This window comes from Pseudonaja textilis, chromosome 2, assembly GCF_049901715.1.
Source record: "Pseudonaja textilis isolate UNSWEBS1 chromosome 2, rPseTex1.2, whole genome shotgun sequence".
Lineage (NCBI taxonomy): Eukaryota > Metazoa > Chordata > Lepidosauria > Squamata > Elapidae > Pseudonaja > Pseudonaja textilis.
In genome coordinates, this window is record NC_141991.1 from 133,374,940 (window position 1) to 133,389,819 (window position 14,880).

General features: G+C 44.0%; 1 protein-coding gene across 6 annotated transcripts in view; it reads right to left on the bottom strand.

Moving 5' to 3' along the window:
• Positions 1–761: 761 nt before the first annotated feature.
• CALCOCO1 (calcium binding and coiled-coil domain 1) overlaps positions 762–14,880 on the bottom strand; it is a 33,417-nt gene continuing 19,298 nt past the window's right edge. For all 6 annotated transcript variants that reach the window (XM_026714856.2, XM_087925360.1, XM_087925363.1 and 3 more), the window contains 6 exons: positions 13,296–13,421; positions 11,529–11,624; positions 11,299–11,410; positions 4,600–4,814; positions 3,636–3,742; positions 762–2,574 (listed from right to left, as the gene is read on the bottom strand). In XM_026714856.2, coding sequence (XP_026570641.1) covers positions 2,379–2,574; positions 3,636–3,742; positions 4,600–4,814; positions 11,299–11,410; positions 11,529–11,624; positions 13,296–13,421 — 852 coding nt within the window. In that variant the 3' untranslated portion in view covers positions 762–2,378. The remainder of the gene's footprint in view (positions 2,575–3,635; positions 3,743–4,599; positions 4,815–11,298; positions 11,411–11,528; positions 11,625–13,295; positions 13,422–14,880) is intronic.

The window sequence follows — 14,880 nt, forward strand, 5'->3', positions numbered from 1 at the left end:
TATGTTTGCTATCTTTTATTCTGGAAGCATAATTTATTTTAGTATGAGCTGACTTGCATAATGGGCCTAATTTATTCTGTGGTGAGAAAATGGAAGTCTGGGGCCAAAGTACATTTACGCACAGCTATGATCAAAAGCATCGAGATAAGCATGCTTCGATGTTTTCCGCAGATGCATTGTCCCTAGCTCAAAAATATGTGTATTTCTGCTTAATACTATTGTCATGGCAAAATGCTATTCCTGTTGCTAATTCTTAAAGTGAATTATCTGCTGCAAGATTCTCGTGCAATAGCCAATGCTATTTTTTCTGCTCTTTATTCATTTTGGTTCCTTCTGGAAGGAAAATGCACCAATTGCTGTTCTGGTGGGAAGATAAAGAAAGTTAACTTGATTAAAATCACTTGAATTAATTTCTAATTTAAAGATACCTCTCATGAATATCCTTCCTCACCATTTCCCATTCCTTGAGAGAAATGGCAGTTACTGTACATTACTGTAACGTCCTTATCCCTCCTTCTCCAGTTTAAATAATATCATTGGAATACTTGAGAACAGGAATTATAATAGAATAATCTTGCCTTTTGCTATTTATGTAAAGGTAACAGCCACATTTAGGAAAGTTATTGATCATGTTTAGGGGAGAAAAACAACCTTGCCTGTGGATTTGTATAATTTTGTTCCCTCGTGGTGAGGAGACATGCAGAAAAGAGATTTTATGGAATCTCTTCTCAATTTTACTCTAATTTACATGTCTGCGAGCCTGGTGGCTTTAGCTTTTATTTTAAAAAGCCCACATACAATGCCATATAATATATAAATATAAGCAATAAAATCCTTTGAGGTTTTGTTGGAAGAGTTACCAGTAGCTAAACCAATAAACAGACAATCCGTTCATTTGCATTTCATGTGTTTTCTCTCCTTTTACATATTGAGGAGTTAAACAATAGGTGGGCTACTGAGCTGTTCTATATTTAACACTGAGAAGAGAGAGAAGTCCTCTCTAAGCATGGACATTTTTGCCCCCAGACTCTTTTCCCCAAACATTTGTGTTGTAGATATACATTCACCCAACTATTTATAACCAAGGAATTTATATCCTTGATTTGAGAACTTCTCAAATACTGACTTTTGGTTTATTCCAGAAGTACAGAGTCTATACCTCCCCAGGTATGGCTGGATTCCAGCCGAAACCAGCCGCAAGGAATCTTATTAGACCTGGAGGCCAGGAATCAGCAGTCTTTGTAATAGGAGAACCAGATATGGTGCAGCATGTTTGACTGGAGCCTTAATACCTACACAACTTTTAAAGGCCTTCCTTTCCCATTGATCTCAATATAGCTGCTACTGATAAGGAAACTGAAACCTCTTCTTCTCTGTCTCCGTCTGCCTGTTAATGAGCAATCGTGGTGGTCCAGTGGTTAGGAGCCAGTATTGCACACAAATTCTGCCCACAGCCTGGAGTTCGATCCTGACCGGGCTCAAGGTTGACTCAGGCTTCCATCCTTCAGAGGTTGGTAAAATGAGGACAAAGATTGTTGGGGGCAGTATGCTGACATTGCAAACAGCCCAAGAGAGTGCTATAATAGCAGTAAAGCACTATGGGGAGATATATACGTCTACGTGCTAAGTGCTATTATCATATCTCAGTTGTAGTTGCTCCTGATTTTCTATAAAGTTTACAGCAGGGGTGTCAAACTCACATTGTCACAGCATCACATGACATATTGGAACTCCCCCGCCTTCGCTAAACCAGGCATGGTGCCCAGGTGGCCAGTAGGTGACGCATTCAGCCCGCAGGACTTGAGTTTGACAGCCCTAGTCTACAGAGTCCTTCCAGGGCAAAGGTCAGAGTGTCATTACCTTCCGTAGTGAGATTTGATGGTCACTGGACAGTGTGAAAACCAATGATTTCCTTGCACAGCATAGGGACCATAAAGCTTCTGGGCATATACGCAGGGAGGACCTACATATAATTTGGTGGGTTTTGCTGATGCAAGCATTTTTAAGAATTTTGCAGCACATTGTCAGGCAAACAAGAAGGCAAAGTCATGGTGGATATCTGTAAAAGATCACCCCAAATGCCTGGACAACTACCACTCTATGGCGATACACGGCCCATCCCGCTACAGTTCACGTAATTCCCATCCCTGATGCAAGATGGTTCTGACTGTTCTGCCTTGGAAAGGGTCCCTGGAAGACAACAGTTTTTTTACAGCCACCAAACCAAGGATAGAATTGTGCTAGGATAATTCATTCTTCTTAAGAAGCTCTCTATGGAAGCAAGAAGAGAGGGAAGGAGCCAGCCTGAATCCTACTGAAATGACAGAGGGGGAAAACAAGGGGACATGGTGGTGGTGGTGGTGATGGAGGCCAGAAGCTTATTCAAAAGTAAAGGGGTCGTGGGTGCTGAAAAAGAAGTGACCGTCAACATGCGTATCAACAGTTTCCTTGTCACTCTCAGGTGGGAAGCGCTCATGGCAGATGGGACACTCCTTCCAAAAGCCTGGAGAGGGCAGGTCCAAGGGAGATACGCCCATTCCGTTTGGTTCTGACATCTGCCGCCCTGTCAGCCCACTGAGCACGGAGGAAAGAAAAGAGAGAGAGAGAGAGAAAAAAAGTAAAATTTAATAAACTGATCTTCTGAAATGGTGCCGAACATTCTCCCGCAGGATTCACTGTGCAAAACCAGAGTAGAATGAAGAACTGCTCAGGCAGACAAGGCCCAAGATGCCTAGGGTCACAGAATTAAGGTCAGTGAGACTTGATCTCCAGTGTAAGCCAAGATACATTCATCACATATGAAGGCAGGGGAAAAGCTTCATCCTACCAGACACACGGGGGGCCCTTAAGCTAAACAAGCCCTTCACTAAGCATATAGCTAACACCTGTGGCAATCAGACTCAGCAAGGAGACAGAAGAAAAACAATGGAGGGGGAAAGAGACACCTATAAGTGTGAGGCTTAGTGGTGCCGAAAGGATGGGAAGGAAGAGGATACGGAGGCATGATGAATTTACAAGAGAGAAAAATGGGCAGAGGAGAAAGGAGCTTAGATACCAAAGTGGAGTCAGCTTTTATTCTGAAAAAAATATGGGAAACTTTGATCTCAGGGTTCCACAGCTAAGGCTGTGTATATTCTCTGTGTCATTATATATACAGTTTGGCGGTTAACACAGTCCAGTCTGGCACTATGGGCAACTGGAAGATGAAACCCTAATTAAACTGGGTACTTTTCCATGCGTTTCGTATTTTGCATAATCAGCATTTGCTTTCTTCTTTTCAAGCCATGACCTGTCTGGCTTTGGAATATTTACAAAGTGGCTAGGGAGCACTTTAGGTTACCGAATTTCTGGAACCCCAATTTGGCCAGGTCCCTGGGTTCTGAGCTTTTGACAGGTACCACCCAGAAAAACGTTCAGACGTTGCTGGTAACATTTCCGCCCCTGCCCACCCATGAAGAAAGCCAAGATTTCTTACAGAAATAATTGCAGTTTCTGTGTTTTCAGCTTATTCTCTGGCATACTCCCAGATTTGGCCCTTGCCCGGAAGCTGGTTGCCAGGAGTGATTCGAGGTATAGTCCAATACATCTGAGAGAGGACAAGGAAATGAAGTGCAAATGGAGTGACTTCCCCTCACCTGGCCACTTCACAGAAGCCATTGCCCAGTTCTGGAAGGAGTAGATTGGTTTCTTCACCACCACTCTGGGCAGCTGCCATCAGAACTGCCTTCTCATCTTCAGCTTCCTACAAATAGAAAGAGAGGCATGCTTTCAGTAGGTTTGACTTTGGCTCGTGCTCACGAGAACTGGACTGTTTTTCCTATGCTGGAGAGGGCACAACAACTCCTATGTCTCGAGTTATCTCTAGTATATGCATGCATAGAGACTCCTCCTTTCAGGACACCTGATTTGCACAGGAAAGATCTAGATTCAATCTCTCCAACTAGAAGAATGATGGGAAGCAGATGAAGGAAAGAGTCCTTGCCTAAAATTCTGGAGAGCTGTAGCTAATCAGGCTAAACGGCTTCGGACGATGGGTACAGACCCAGGTCAGTAGGCACTTCTCTTGGTGCTAATCACATTTCTTGTCCCTTTTAGATATTATTGTTTCTCTGAATTTACAAAATTGGAAGCTGGTATCATGGAAAGTAAGCACATCAAACTTTAACCCAGATGTCCGTGCGTGTGCATACGCACGCACACATATACACAATAACACAGAAAACCCACATTGCTCCTGGATCTGACAGACACTGAGAAAATAAAAATCATGAGTAGCTATAGACCTGCTATCTTCCTGCCTCCCAAAAAAGATACAAAACTAAATCAGCATGATAGGAAGCATCCTTTAGGAGAGGCTAGTGAGTTGATGGGGAGCATCTTTAACACGCTGTCTTCCTTGTGGTTGTGCTCCAATAGCAAACGTTTTGTGAAAGTGCCAGGCCTCCTTCGAGGATTCCATGGCATGAAGGCACCCACAGTGCGCTATCCCTGGGCCAGATCATCTCTTTGGCTGGATCCCCAAAGCAACTCTTTTGTCCTTTGCCTTGGACAGCTCTACTTGGGCTGAGCTGGGTCCTTCCTTGCTTCTCAGGGCCTCACCGAGTCAGAACTGGAATCCTTGGGCAGCTGTTTGATCTGACTAGCAATAGGAGCAGGCTGGCTGATCACCACTGTGTGAGATGAGCCATGGGCACAGGGAGGCTTGGTGGTCAGTGCCCGGGTGTCACACAGGCTGTAAGAACTGAGCTGGGCAGGCAGACGCATGTCCTCAGGGCATTCGTCCTCAGAATCAGACAGCGAGGAGCCCAGGGAGCCTGGAAGATGAAAATGGAGGAGATGGCATTAGATGTGTCTGTGAAAAAAAACAAATCTCTCCTAGAAAGCAATGATGCTCCCAGTAGAGGCTCACCTTGCAGAGAAAAACATTGCTCGGTTTGCTCTAGTTAGCCTCCTAGTGGGGCTTGAAACTGAAACTGGATGTCTGTCTAGGAGGTAAATCTGCCCTCCTGTCCATTGGTGCTCCAAGCACATGTTTATTTTGTTAATGGTTAATCCAGGGTTGCTGGGTGGGATACTTCCAATTCCTGCCCTCAAAAAGGAGCCTTAAAAGGAAGGTGCTCTGAAGAACAAGATGTCAACTCTGAAGCAAACCTGGCTGAAGCCATCTTTTGCTATTTCATAGTTGCCACAAACTCTGAAGCGGGGAAGGGAGGGGGAAGTAGATAGACTGGTTAACAGTCAAAACAAAAAGTTTTCTTGTGGGAACCAAGGTCATCCCAACAGGTGGCAGTTGAATGAGAAGTGACCAATCAGCCTGCCAGCTACTTTCATTGGACATCTGGGGAAGGAAACATTTGCTCTTTTAATTAGGCTAAAAACCATAGGAACTTTTAGAGTTGGTTTTCACTTGCTGTGCCGATAAGTTGTATCCAATAAACATGTTCTTTGAGGAATCTACCTGCCTCGGAGTTCTGCTTTTGGTGGATGCATTACTCAGAATGCAGACACAAGAAGGCTGGGGCTCTCTAAAAGTTGAAAAATAAGGGCTTTTCACACAGTCATTGCTAGGCCCTGCATATTGGCCTTTTTTGTTTGATCACCATTCTCCCTTCCTCTACTTCTTCACACCCAAACTTGTCCTGATCCCAGAAATTTATTTGACATTTCCTTCTTTGGTTGCCTTCTCCCTCCTATCTTCCTTTCATCAGAACTGAATTGATTTCAGATAAGAAGATAGTGAACCAGTCTGGTGTAGTGGTTAGGATATCAGGCTAGAAACCACGAAATCATGAGTTCTAGTCCTGCCACAGACATGGAAGCTGAGTGTCCTTGGGCCAGTCCTTCTTTCTCAGTCCTAAGAAGGAGATAATGACAAACCATTTCTGAAAAACCTTGCCCAAAAAAATCTGCAGGGACTTAGCTGAGCAGTCCTCAGGAGTCAATGCTAACTTGAAGGCAAGAACGGGAGACAGTAAACATTTCCTAATGTGCTTGGCATGGATTTGGGGAAGGGAAGCAAAAGGTTCTCCTTTTGAAAGTTCCTAGGAAAGGATGTTCCATCCACCCAGAAGAAATATCTCACAAAATCTAAATTCTGATGTTACAGCTTCATTATAGAATACGCCACAGAGTTCCCACAGAGTGAGAAAAAAATGGAAGAATTACAAACTGCACCAACAGAGATAGTTTTTCTCAGTTGTGGCCCTACCCACCAGAGTAGTAAACATTTAGTACTCAAGATTGACAGGGTTCCAGAAATTATCCATTCCAATCAATGACTCCAAGACAAATATAATCTCAAAGTGCTTTATTAGAACAGAAACTTGACACATCTGTGGAACTCCGGAACTAAAGTTTCCTCCCAACTTCCCACAAGACTTAGCCTACCTCCACCCCTTTTTATCACATCATAAATCACATGAACCAATCACCCTTTAGCTATATTTTTGCTGCGCCCTAGAGAATGACCTTGATGGTGTAATATATCTATTTTGTCTACTGAAAGCTACTCAAACAATAGTACCCCCCCTTCCATCCTCCGCAGCTGTTTGGCAGCTTTTAATAAGGATTCCAAAGCTGACAGGCATCCCCCCTTGAAAATTTCGCCTCCAAAAAAAACACATAAGGAACAAATACAAACAGGGGTTAATCTTATGTCTTAACCCCACCACCCAAGAGGACCTTTTGGTTTGTTGGGAAATTCCTGATGAAATTGGTTAACCAATCTATCTGCATGTACGTTCCAACTTTTTACCCAAGTAGCATCTGATATAGGGTAACCTTTCCATAAGACCAAATATTGCAACTGACCTCGGTGTTATTTTGAATCAAGGATTTTTTTTTGATTTCATAATGTGTCTCACCCTGTATAATTAAAGGTTTAGGGGGAGCAATTGGTATTGGTCTTAGCATTGATGTAACAGCTGGTTTTAATAAACTACTATGGAACACTGGGTGGATTTTCCCCAATAGCCGGGGAAGACTTAATTGGACCATGACTGGATTGATTATTTTCGAAATTGGGAATGGACCTAAGAATTTGGGTCCTAACTTCCTACTAGGAAGTTTCAATCTAAGATATTTGGTTGACAAATATACTTTGTCTCCTATATTAAATGGTGGTTGAAGGGATCTATTTTTGTCCACTTGCTTTTTGTAATCCTTTGCAGCTTCAGTTAAAGTTTTTTTTTTGTCTTCTCCCAACCTTTTTTTTTAATGAGCTCATCCATTCTGTTACAGACATGGATGTAGGAGGTTCTCTAGTTAATTCTGGCATAGGGACAAATTCCATGCCAGTGTTCATTTGGAATGGAGTCAACCCTGTGCTGCTATGTACTGCATTACTATAAGCAACCTCTGCAAATGAAGGAATGAATTGTCTATAGACATTGGCAAAACCCAAAAAACTTTGAAGTTGCTTTCGTGTTTTGGGAGGTTGCCAGTCCAGCACGGCTTTCACTTTTCCAGGATCCATCTCCATTTTCTGGTTGGAAATTCGGTAGCCTAATTAATCCAGTGACTTCCTGTGGAATTCGCATTTTGACAGTTTTACATACAGCTTGGTAGCTAGAAGTTTTTTCAGGACTTGTCTGACCAATTTGATATGTTCCTCGATGGTTTCGCTGAATATAAGGATGTCTTTCAGGTATACGAGGACCCCCCGGTACAGGTGCAGATGTAACACTTCATTGAGGAGTTGCATAAATATTGCAGGGTCCCCCTGAAGTCCGAAAGGCGTGACTCTGAATTGGAAATTACCCAAAGGGCAGTTAAAGCCTGTTTTCCATTCATCTCCCTCTTTTATGCGGACTCAGTAGCAAGCTTCTCTCAGATCTAGCTTGGTGAAGACCTTGCCTTTTGACAGGTGGTTTAATAAGTCCTTCATAAGGGGGAGAGGATACATGTTTTTGACGCACATGGCGTTCACGCCCCTAAAATCAACACATAGTCTCAACCCGCCATCTTTCTTTTCTTTGAACAGCACTGGAGTGGCCAATTTAAATTTGGCAGGTTCAATGAAACCTCTTTCCAAATTACTATCGATGTATTTCCTCAATTCAGTCATTTCAGCTGGTGTCATGGAATACATCTTTGCTTTTGGCAGTTTTGCCCCGGGTTCTAATTCTATGGCACAATCCGTGGGTTGATGGGGAGGTAAAATATTACATTCCTCTTCACTGAATGCCTCAGCCAAGTATCTATATTGTCTGGGCACTTGGGGAGTACCTGGAAGAAGGTTTGAGGCTGTGGCTGCTGCTTCAGGTTTTGGATTCAAGTCGGGTGGTGTTTTCTTAGTGGGAGGAAGCGGGGGCAATGGGCCCAATCCAATAATGATTTTCCTGAATCCATCCTCCCACTTGATGGTAGGGGTCTATTTATCTAGCCAAGCAAGTCCCAATATGACCAATTCTGACATTCTTGGAGCCACTATAAAGCATATGAGTTCACGGTGACGACCCATTTCCATTTTGATCAACTCTGTCATTTGGGTTGCTGGGGTCTCCCCAGTTAATGTCCCATCTACTTGCTCAAATCTGATTGGGCGTTTTAGTGGGTTAGTCTTTATGCCCAATTGTTCAACGATAGGAAGTCCAATAAGGCATCTAGAGCATCCAGTATCAATGACAGCTTCTAACTCCCTAACCTCCCCTGTGTTAGGTACCACTAATTTGACTTTGACAGTGAAAGGTATGATGGCAGCACTCACCATTGGGTCGTCTTCGTCGGTCGGGTTTTCGGGGAGGTGGTGTTGGTCTGGAAGTTTGTTGTTCCTTTCTGCATAGAGAGGACCTTCCAGGATGTGTCTAGCAAACCGGCTAGTGTCAGGAGGTTTTCCTTGATTTTTCCGACCTCTGATAGCCATGCTAGACCTTGATTGTGGTGCTTGTGGAACAGGTGCGGGAATCAGATAGTCTGCTGCTCTATGGCCATCCTGGCCACAACGGTAACATTTTATCATCCTGTTGGGTCGGATGTGAGTAGCCCCAGCAAGTTTGCTCAGTGGTCGTCTGGTCACAGTTCTCTTAGACGGGCCTTCAGGTAGGGTTTTTTTATGTGGGTTGATGTAGTGGTCTAATTTGAGGGTGGTGGCATACCACACTTGCAGAGTCTCTGGTATTCCTCTAATGTTACAGGCTTTCTTTACTTATGGGTCAATGGCATTCTTAAAATAGTGTAAGGTCATTCTTTCAGGCCAATCTATGAGATGGCCCGTGACCCTTCTAAAGTCCCAAATAAAATCTGATAAGGGTCGCTTGCCCTGTTTCATTTCCATTAACTTCTCTTCATTTTCTGCCACCCTGTCTGGATTTTCAAATCTGAGTCTCAATAATCGAATAAATCCATTGACATCTTGTAATTCTGGGGCTTGTTCATCGTAGAGCTGGGCTACCCAGTCAGAAGCATCCCCTTCATACACCCCATCCGTTATCGCAGTAACCAAATCGCGGTCTGTCATGTATTGGTCTCCAGACTGGTCTATGTGGGACCAGATTCGAGTGAGGAAGTAATTAAAATGTTCATGGCACCCATCGAAAATGGCCTTGAACTGTATCTGGTCTGGCCTGGGTCGTGGTTGGGGAGGTGGTACTGGCCTGGCACCTGCAGGTTGAGCTGGAATGAAAGGAGCCTGATGAGGTGTGTATCTAGATTGGGAAGGTCTTCTGAGGCCTGGCTGGGTTGTGTCTCTCTGGGAGAGAGGTTTCTGCAGGGTTGCTCCAAGTGGGTTTCAATTGGTGGTTGCCATGAGGAAGGTGGGCATTGCCTTGATCTCTGCCTGGGTGGAGGGGGAGTGACTGCTGTCCGTGTAGATCCCCTTGTGGGACAGGGATTTCTGACTCCCTTTTGGACCAGGGCTTTGTTGGCGCTGGCATCCATTGGCACTGAATCCACCCCCTGGCCTGGATAAAATCCCCACCCTGGAGAGATACTTTCTGCAGGGTGTAAACTCCTTTCTGGGTGTTGAGTAGGACTTAGAGGTTGCAACATACCTCTTCTAGTCAGCAGCCCTTGTCGCCGTGGGCTGCCACGCTGGGCCTCTCTACTTGGCATCTGGGTAATTTCCTCTTCCTTCATAACACTTGGAAACAAGAAGATGGGCTGTGCCAGGCTCCAACTTGGCCAGATAGGTTGTGGCTTTGAGACAAAACTTTCCACTTTTAATTGCTGGAATTGTTGTGGTAATTCTGCTAACGACTGGCTTCCAGAATAAACCTGGGGGTTGTCACCTTGAAAGGGTTCCCATTCAGTTTGGGCCTCATCCCTCCAGTCTGCCTCCTTTGCTGTATGCAGAGGGCTCGAAAAGGATTTTTCCCCAGGCAGTCTATTTAACACCGTCTGACAACTCCCCCAAGAGTTGGAACGTCTTGGCCTGGCTCCTAAATCCTGTCTTTCTTCTGCATTTCTGAAGGCTGGCATCATCTCCTCAAAGGGGTGGTTGAGGGATTCAGCTAATGCTCTGGAGGGCCCTCCCGAAGTTCCTTCCGTCTCACCTTCAGTGTTAGCTGATTCTTGGACTTTCTCCATCGCTGGGGAAAAAAAAAAGTCCCTTGGGGTTTCAGCAGCCCCTTTAGTGGAATTCCGGAATAATGTCAGGGTTCCAGAAATTATCCATTCCAATCAATGACTCCGAGACAAACATAATCTCAAAGTGCTTTATTAGAACAGAAACTTGGCACGTCTGTGGAATTCCGGAACTAAAGTTTCCTCCCAACTTCCCACAAGACTTAGCCTACCCGCACCCCTTTTTATCACATCATAAATCACGTGAACCAATCACCTTTTAGCTATAATTCTTGCTGCGCCATAGAGAATGACCCTGACGGTGTAATATATCTATTTTGTCTACTGAAAGCTACTCAAACAAGAGTAGACCCCCTTCCATCCTCCGCAGCTGTGTGTCAGCTTTTAAGAAGGATTCCAAAGCTGACAAAGATATTGCTGCACTGCAGCTGCCATCATTCCTCACTGTTGGCCACGACGGACTCATAGGAATTAAAATCCATCAACCCTATATCGCCCATTTCAGATTAAATATGGGAAGAAAAGATTTAGCTAAACAACATTCTGGAGAAGCAGCTTAAATCTCAAGGTAAATTCCATCAAGACCGCTGACTGCTCCGTTCTGAATAAGTTTAAGGATGCCTGAACATTTTGATTCACAAGGCTAGTTTCAGAACTCAACAAAGTCTGTTGATCCTTACATTTTTGGTGTGCGTGTGTGTCTTGGTCACTGATAGCATGGACCGGGGTCATTAAATATAATTGGCCGGGCTGACAGCTGATAGTAGTGGAACTAACCAGGAGTATCCAGAGCTCTCTCCTCTTCATCAATCAGAACTGATTCGCTCCATTTCTCATCTGCTACTTTCTCCAAACGTTCTTCAAGGCGGCGTATATACACCAGCAGCTCCTGAAGGCAGGGAAAGGGCAACGTATCAGCATTAAGCCCTGAAGAGTAGCGTCTTCTTCTCATACTCAATTCAGGCTACGGCCAGCCTTTCTCCCCTCCATTTGGATGCCACACTAACCTGTTTTTCGGACTGCAGTTGCTCTTTCTCCTTCTGGCCAACCTGCAGGGCAGCCCGTAGCTCCCGTAGCTCGCGACGGTTCTCAGAGACTTGAACCTGATGAGATCAAAAGTGACGTTGGCCAAAGCAGAATTTTAGAATAACATATATAGAGAGTTATGAATCCCACTAGAGAACAAAATACAGGTAGTCCTCGACTTACAACAGTTTATTTAATGACTGTTCAAAGTTACAATGGCACTGAAAAAAGTGACTTAGGAGTGTTTTTCACACTTATGACCGCTGGAGCATCCCCATGCTCACACGACCAAAACTCAAGACACTTGGCATCTGGTGCATATTTATGAAGGTTGCAGTGTCTTCAGGGTCATGTGATCAGCTTCTGAGAAGCATAGTCAATGGGGAATCCAGATTCACTTAACAACTATGTTACTAACTTAGCAAATAAAGTGATTCACTTAACGTGGAGCAGAGCCTCCCCTTCATCACTGGCCAACTCCATTCCCCAAAGGCCTTTTAGGCTTCTTTTTTTGCCCATTTATTGTTACCTTGCCACTAGAGCAGGCCTGCATAACCCAGAGAGGGGAAAGGGCCACACTGATGAATTAAAAATAATTGTGCGCTGCAAGGCAATACCTGGAGGATCAATCAGCTGCTAGTTGAGAGGAGGCAGCGCTCGAACAAGGGGCAGCAGTGAAGCCAGAGATACTCAGAAGCACACCTTTTTTTGAGTGGTAGTGAATGTAACGACTTTTTAATAAGCAGCATCAAATCCCACAGGGAGGTTTGCAGTGGTGCGATTCAACCGGTGCAACAACCGGTTCGGTGAGCGCATGTGCTTTGCGTGCACATTTAGAAAAGACCACTTTTAGCTATAATACTTACCGTCTGCTGCAGTGAGTAAAACAGCTGATGCACGGCAAACTGCTCTGCTGCGTGAATCAGCTGTGCTCAAAAACAAGGAAATGAAGCACAGGAAAAGGGCAGGGGCGAGTGGGTGGGGCCAAATGATCACTGGAACTATGGTTTGCCTGAACCGGTCTGAACCGGTAGAATCCCACCCCTGGATGTTTGATGAGCCTAGTGTAGTCCATGGGCCTCATGTGATCCAGCTTTGTCTTAGAATCTGTGCTAGCAAAGGTTTATCCGGGATAAGAGAACTGGCATGCTGGATCCATTTTAAGTCTTCCCTAACTTTAATGGTGGTCTCCTGATACAGTGAGACAACAGTTCTTTGACCTCCTGGCCAGGATGGTCAAGACAGACCTAAAGGAGTTGCAGTCTAGAGAGCACCCAAGTTAGGAAGACCTATTCTGTAGATGCATCTAACCAAATAATTGGGTATACAGGACTGTGAAGGTCTGCGCAAAAAAAAAAAAGTTCTCAGTGAGAACTAAGGATGACAACAGGATAGTGACTGGCAACTCGAAAAAGAGAAATGAAATGGAAGGATGGGCTCTGTTAGCCTTTAGCTGATATTTCAAAAAGTCTCAGAAAGGACCATTTGTCTTGCAATGGAGAGAAAGCACCAAGAGCTCTTTTCAAAACTTTCTCTCCTGGTGATCCTTGCAAAGTAAAGATGCCTTGCAACCCATCCAGACAGCGGGCAAGGGAGTTAAACCTCTTCCTGGAAGCTTGGCAATCTTATTCTGCAAACAGCTTCTACTTGTGAGAGGGCAGAAATAATTGCCCAAAGTCTCTGTTTTCCCTCCCGCCTTGAATGATGGAATCTTTTTTTTTTTTTCCCCACCAGGAGAGATAGTTTACCAGATTGGCATCCCGTTCCTGTGCCAGGTCCATACGCAACACCTGGCACTGTGCCCGTTCTTCTTGCAGGCTGTTTTCAAGGCGGAGAACCTCGGCACTCAGCTTCAGGATCTTATCTTTCTCTGCCTAACAAAACATACATTTGAAAGGAAGGGTCAGTGCAGGATGAGATTACTCCCACCCACCCACCCATCTGCTCTATGGGGAAAGCTATTCAAGAACTTGGCATGGTCGGATTCTTCATGAAATATGCAGGGCTGGAGAACCCAAGGAAGCCTAGATGCTACTTAACGACAGTAATGGTTCTTATTACAGTTTTTAGTTGGGTTTAATAAATTATGTAAACTTTGTAAATTTTGTTTTAATTGCGTATGCTGCCCAGAATCACAAGCAAGTCAGATGGGCAACCATGTAACTATGAATTCAACACATAAATAAACAAATAAACCCATCAACTCCTCAGCAATGACCATGTTGTCAGAGATAGCAAATGTTTTAGTTCAGGGACATCTACAATTCTAAAGAACTGCTAGGTTAGGAAGGAGTCATCTATAGATTTAGTTATCCCAGCAATTTTGTCCCTGTCTCAACAGTAAGGGAAATAAAAGAAAAAAGGAAGGAAGGAAGGAAGGAAGGAAGGAAGGAAGGAAGGAAGGAAGGAAGGAAGGAAGGAAGGAAGGAAGGAAGGACCCCAAGGAGGGGAGGACTCAACACAGTCAATATTGACAGAATAGTTCTCCACAAGATCCACACTACTGATAAAAGGGATCCCACAGAGCAAACTACATTGCTGAAAATTTATGTTTGTGGTCCTACTGGAAAAAAAATAACACATGTACAAAATTCAAACATAACATGAGATTCTTTCAAATAGTAAGTAAAACACTTTACATCTGAAACTTTTCAAGACAAATCATCAAGGCAACTGGTGTTTGGAACAGCTACTCAGGCTTCACTGGATGTTTCAAAACTGTTTTGACCTTACCAGAAGTGTTTGAAGTTCAAACTAGCCCCATTTTAAGCTCAGAAGGCCAATTCTATAGGAGTGCTTTAAGTTCAGAACACTTTCAGAATGGTTGGAGGAACACTACAGTCGAAACACCCCCTTTCAAATTCAAATGTTCCAGATTCCTACACATAAAATCTGAAATGATGGAAACCTGCACCCTTTAACGCATCCTTCTCAATAAGACTTAGCTTTATTAAGCTTATAGAAGATAATCTAGGGCAGCATACTAGAAAAAGTTTATCCCTTCCTTGAGACATTTCCCAGAAAGGGAATCTGGAGAGGGCACAACTAAATATTGTGGAGTCCTGGGTGCTCTCTGAGCTTGGTTGTTTTCTTGCAGATTTTTCATTAACAAACTAGGTAACACCGTCAGCACTAGGGATGTTACCTACTTTGGTAATGAAACATTTGCAAGAAAACAACCAAGCTTAGAGAGCACCAAGGATTCACAGTTCAACTCTTGAGCTACTAATATTGTCTTTTATCCCTTTAAAATAAGGACTAATTTAGCTCCAAAGCCATATTGTTCTTTTTTCTTTTGAAACTGCCAAACATTCATTCTTGGCATTCAACTGC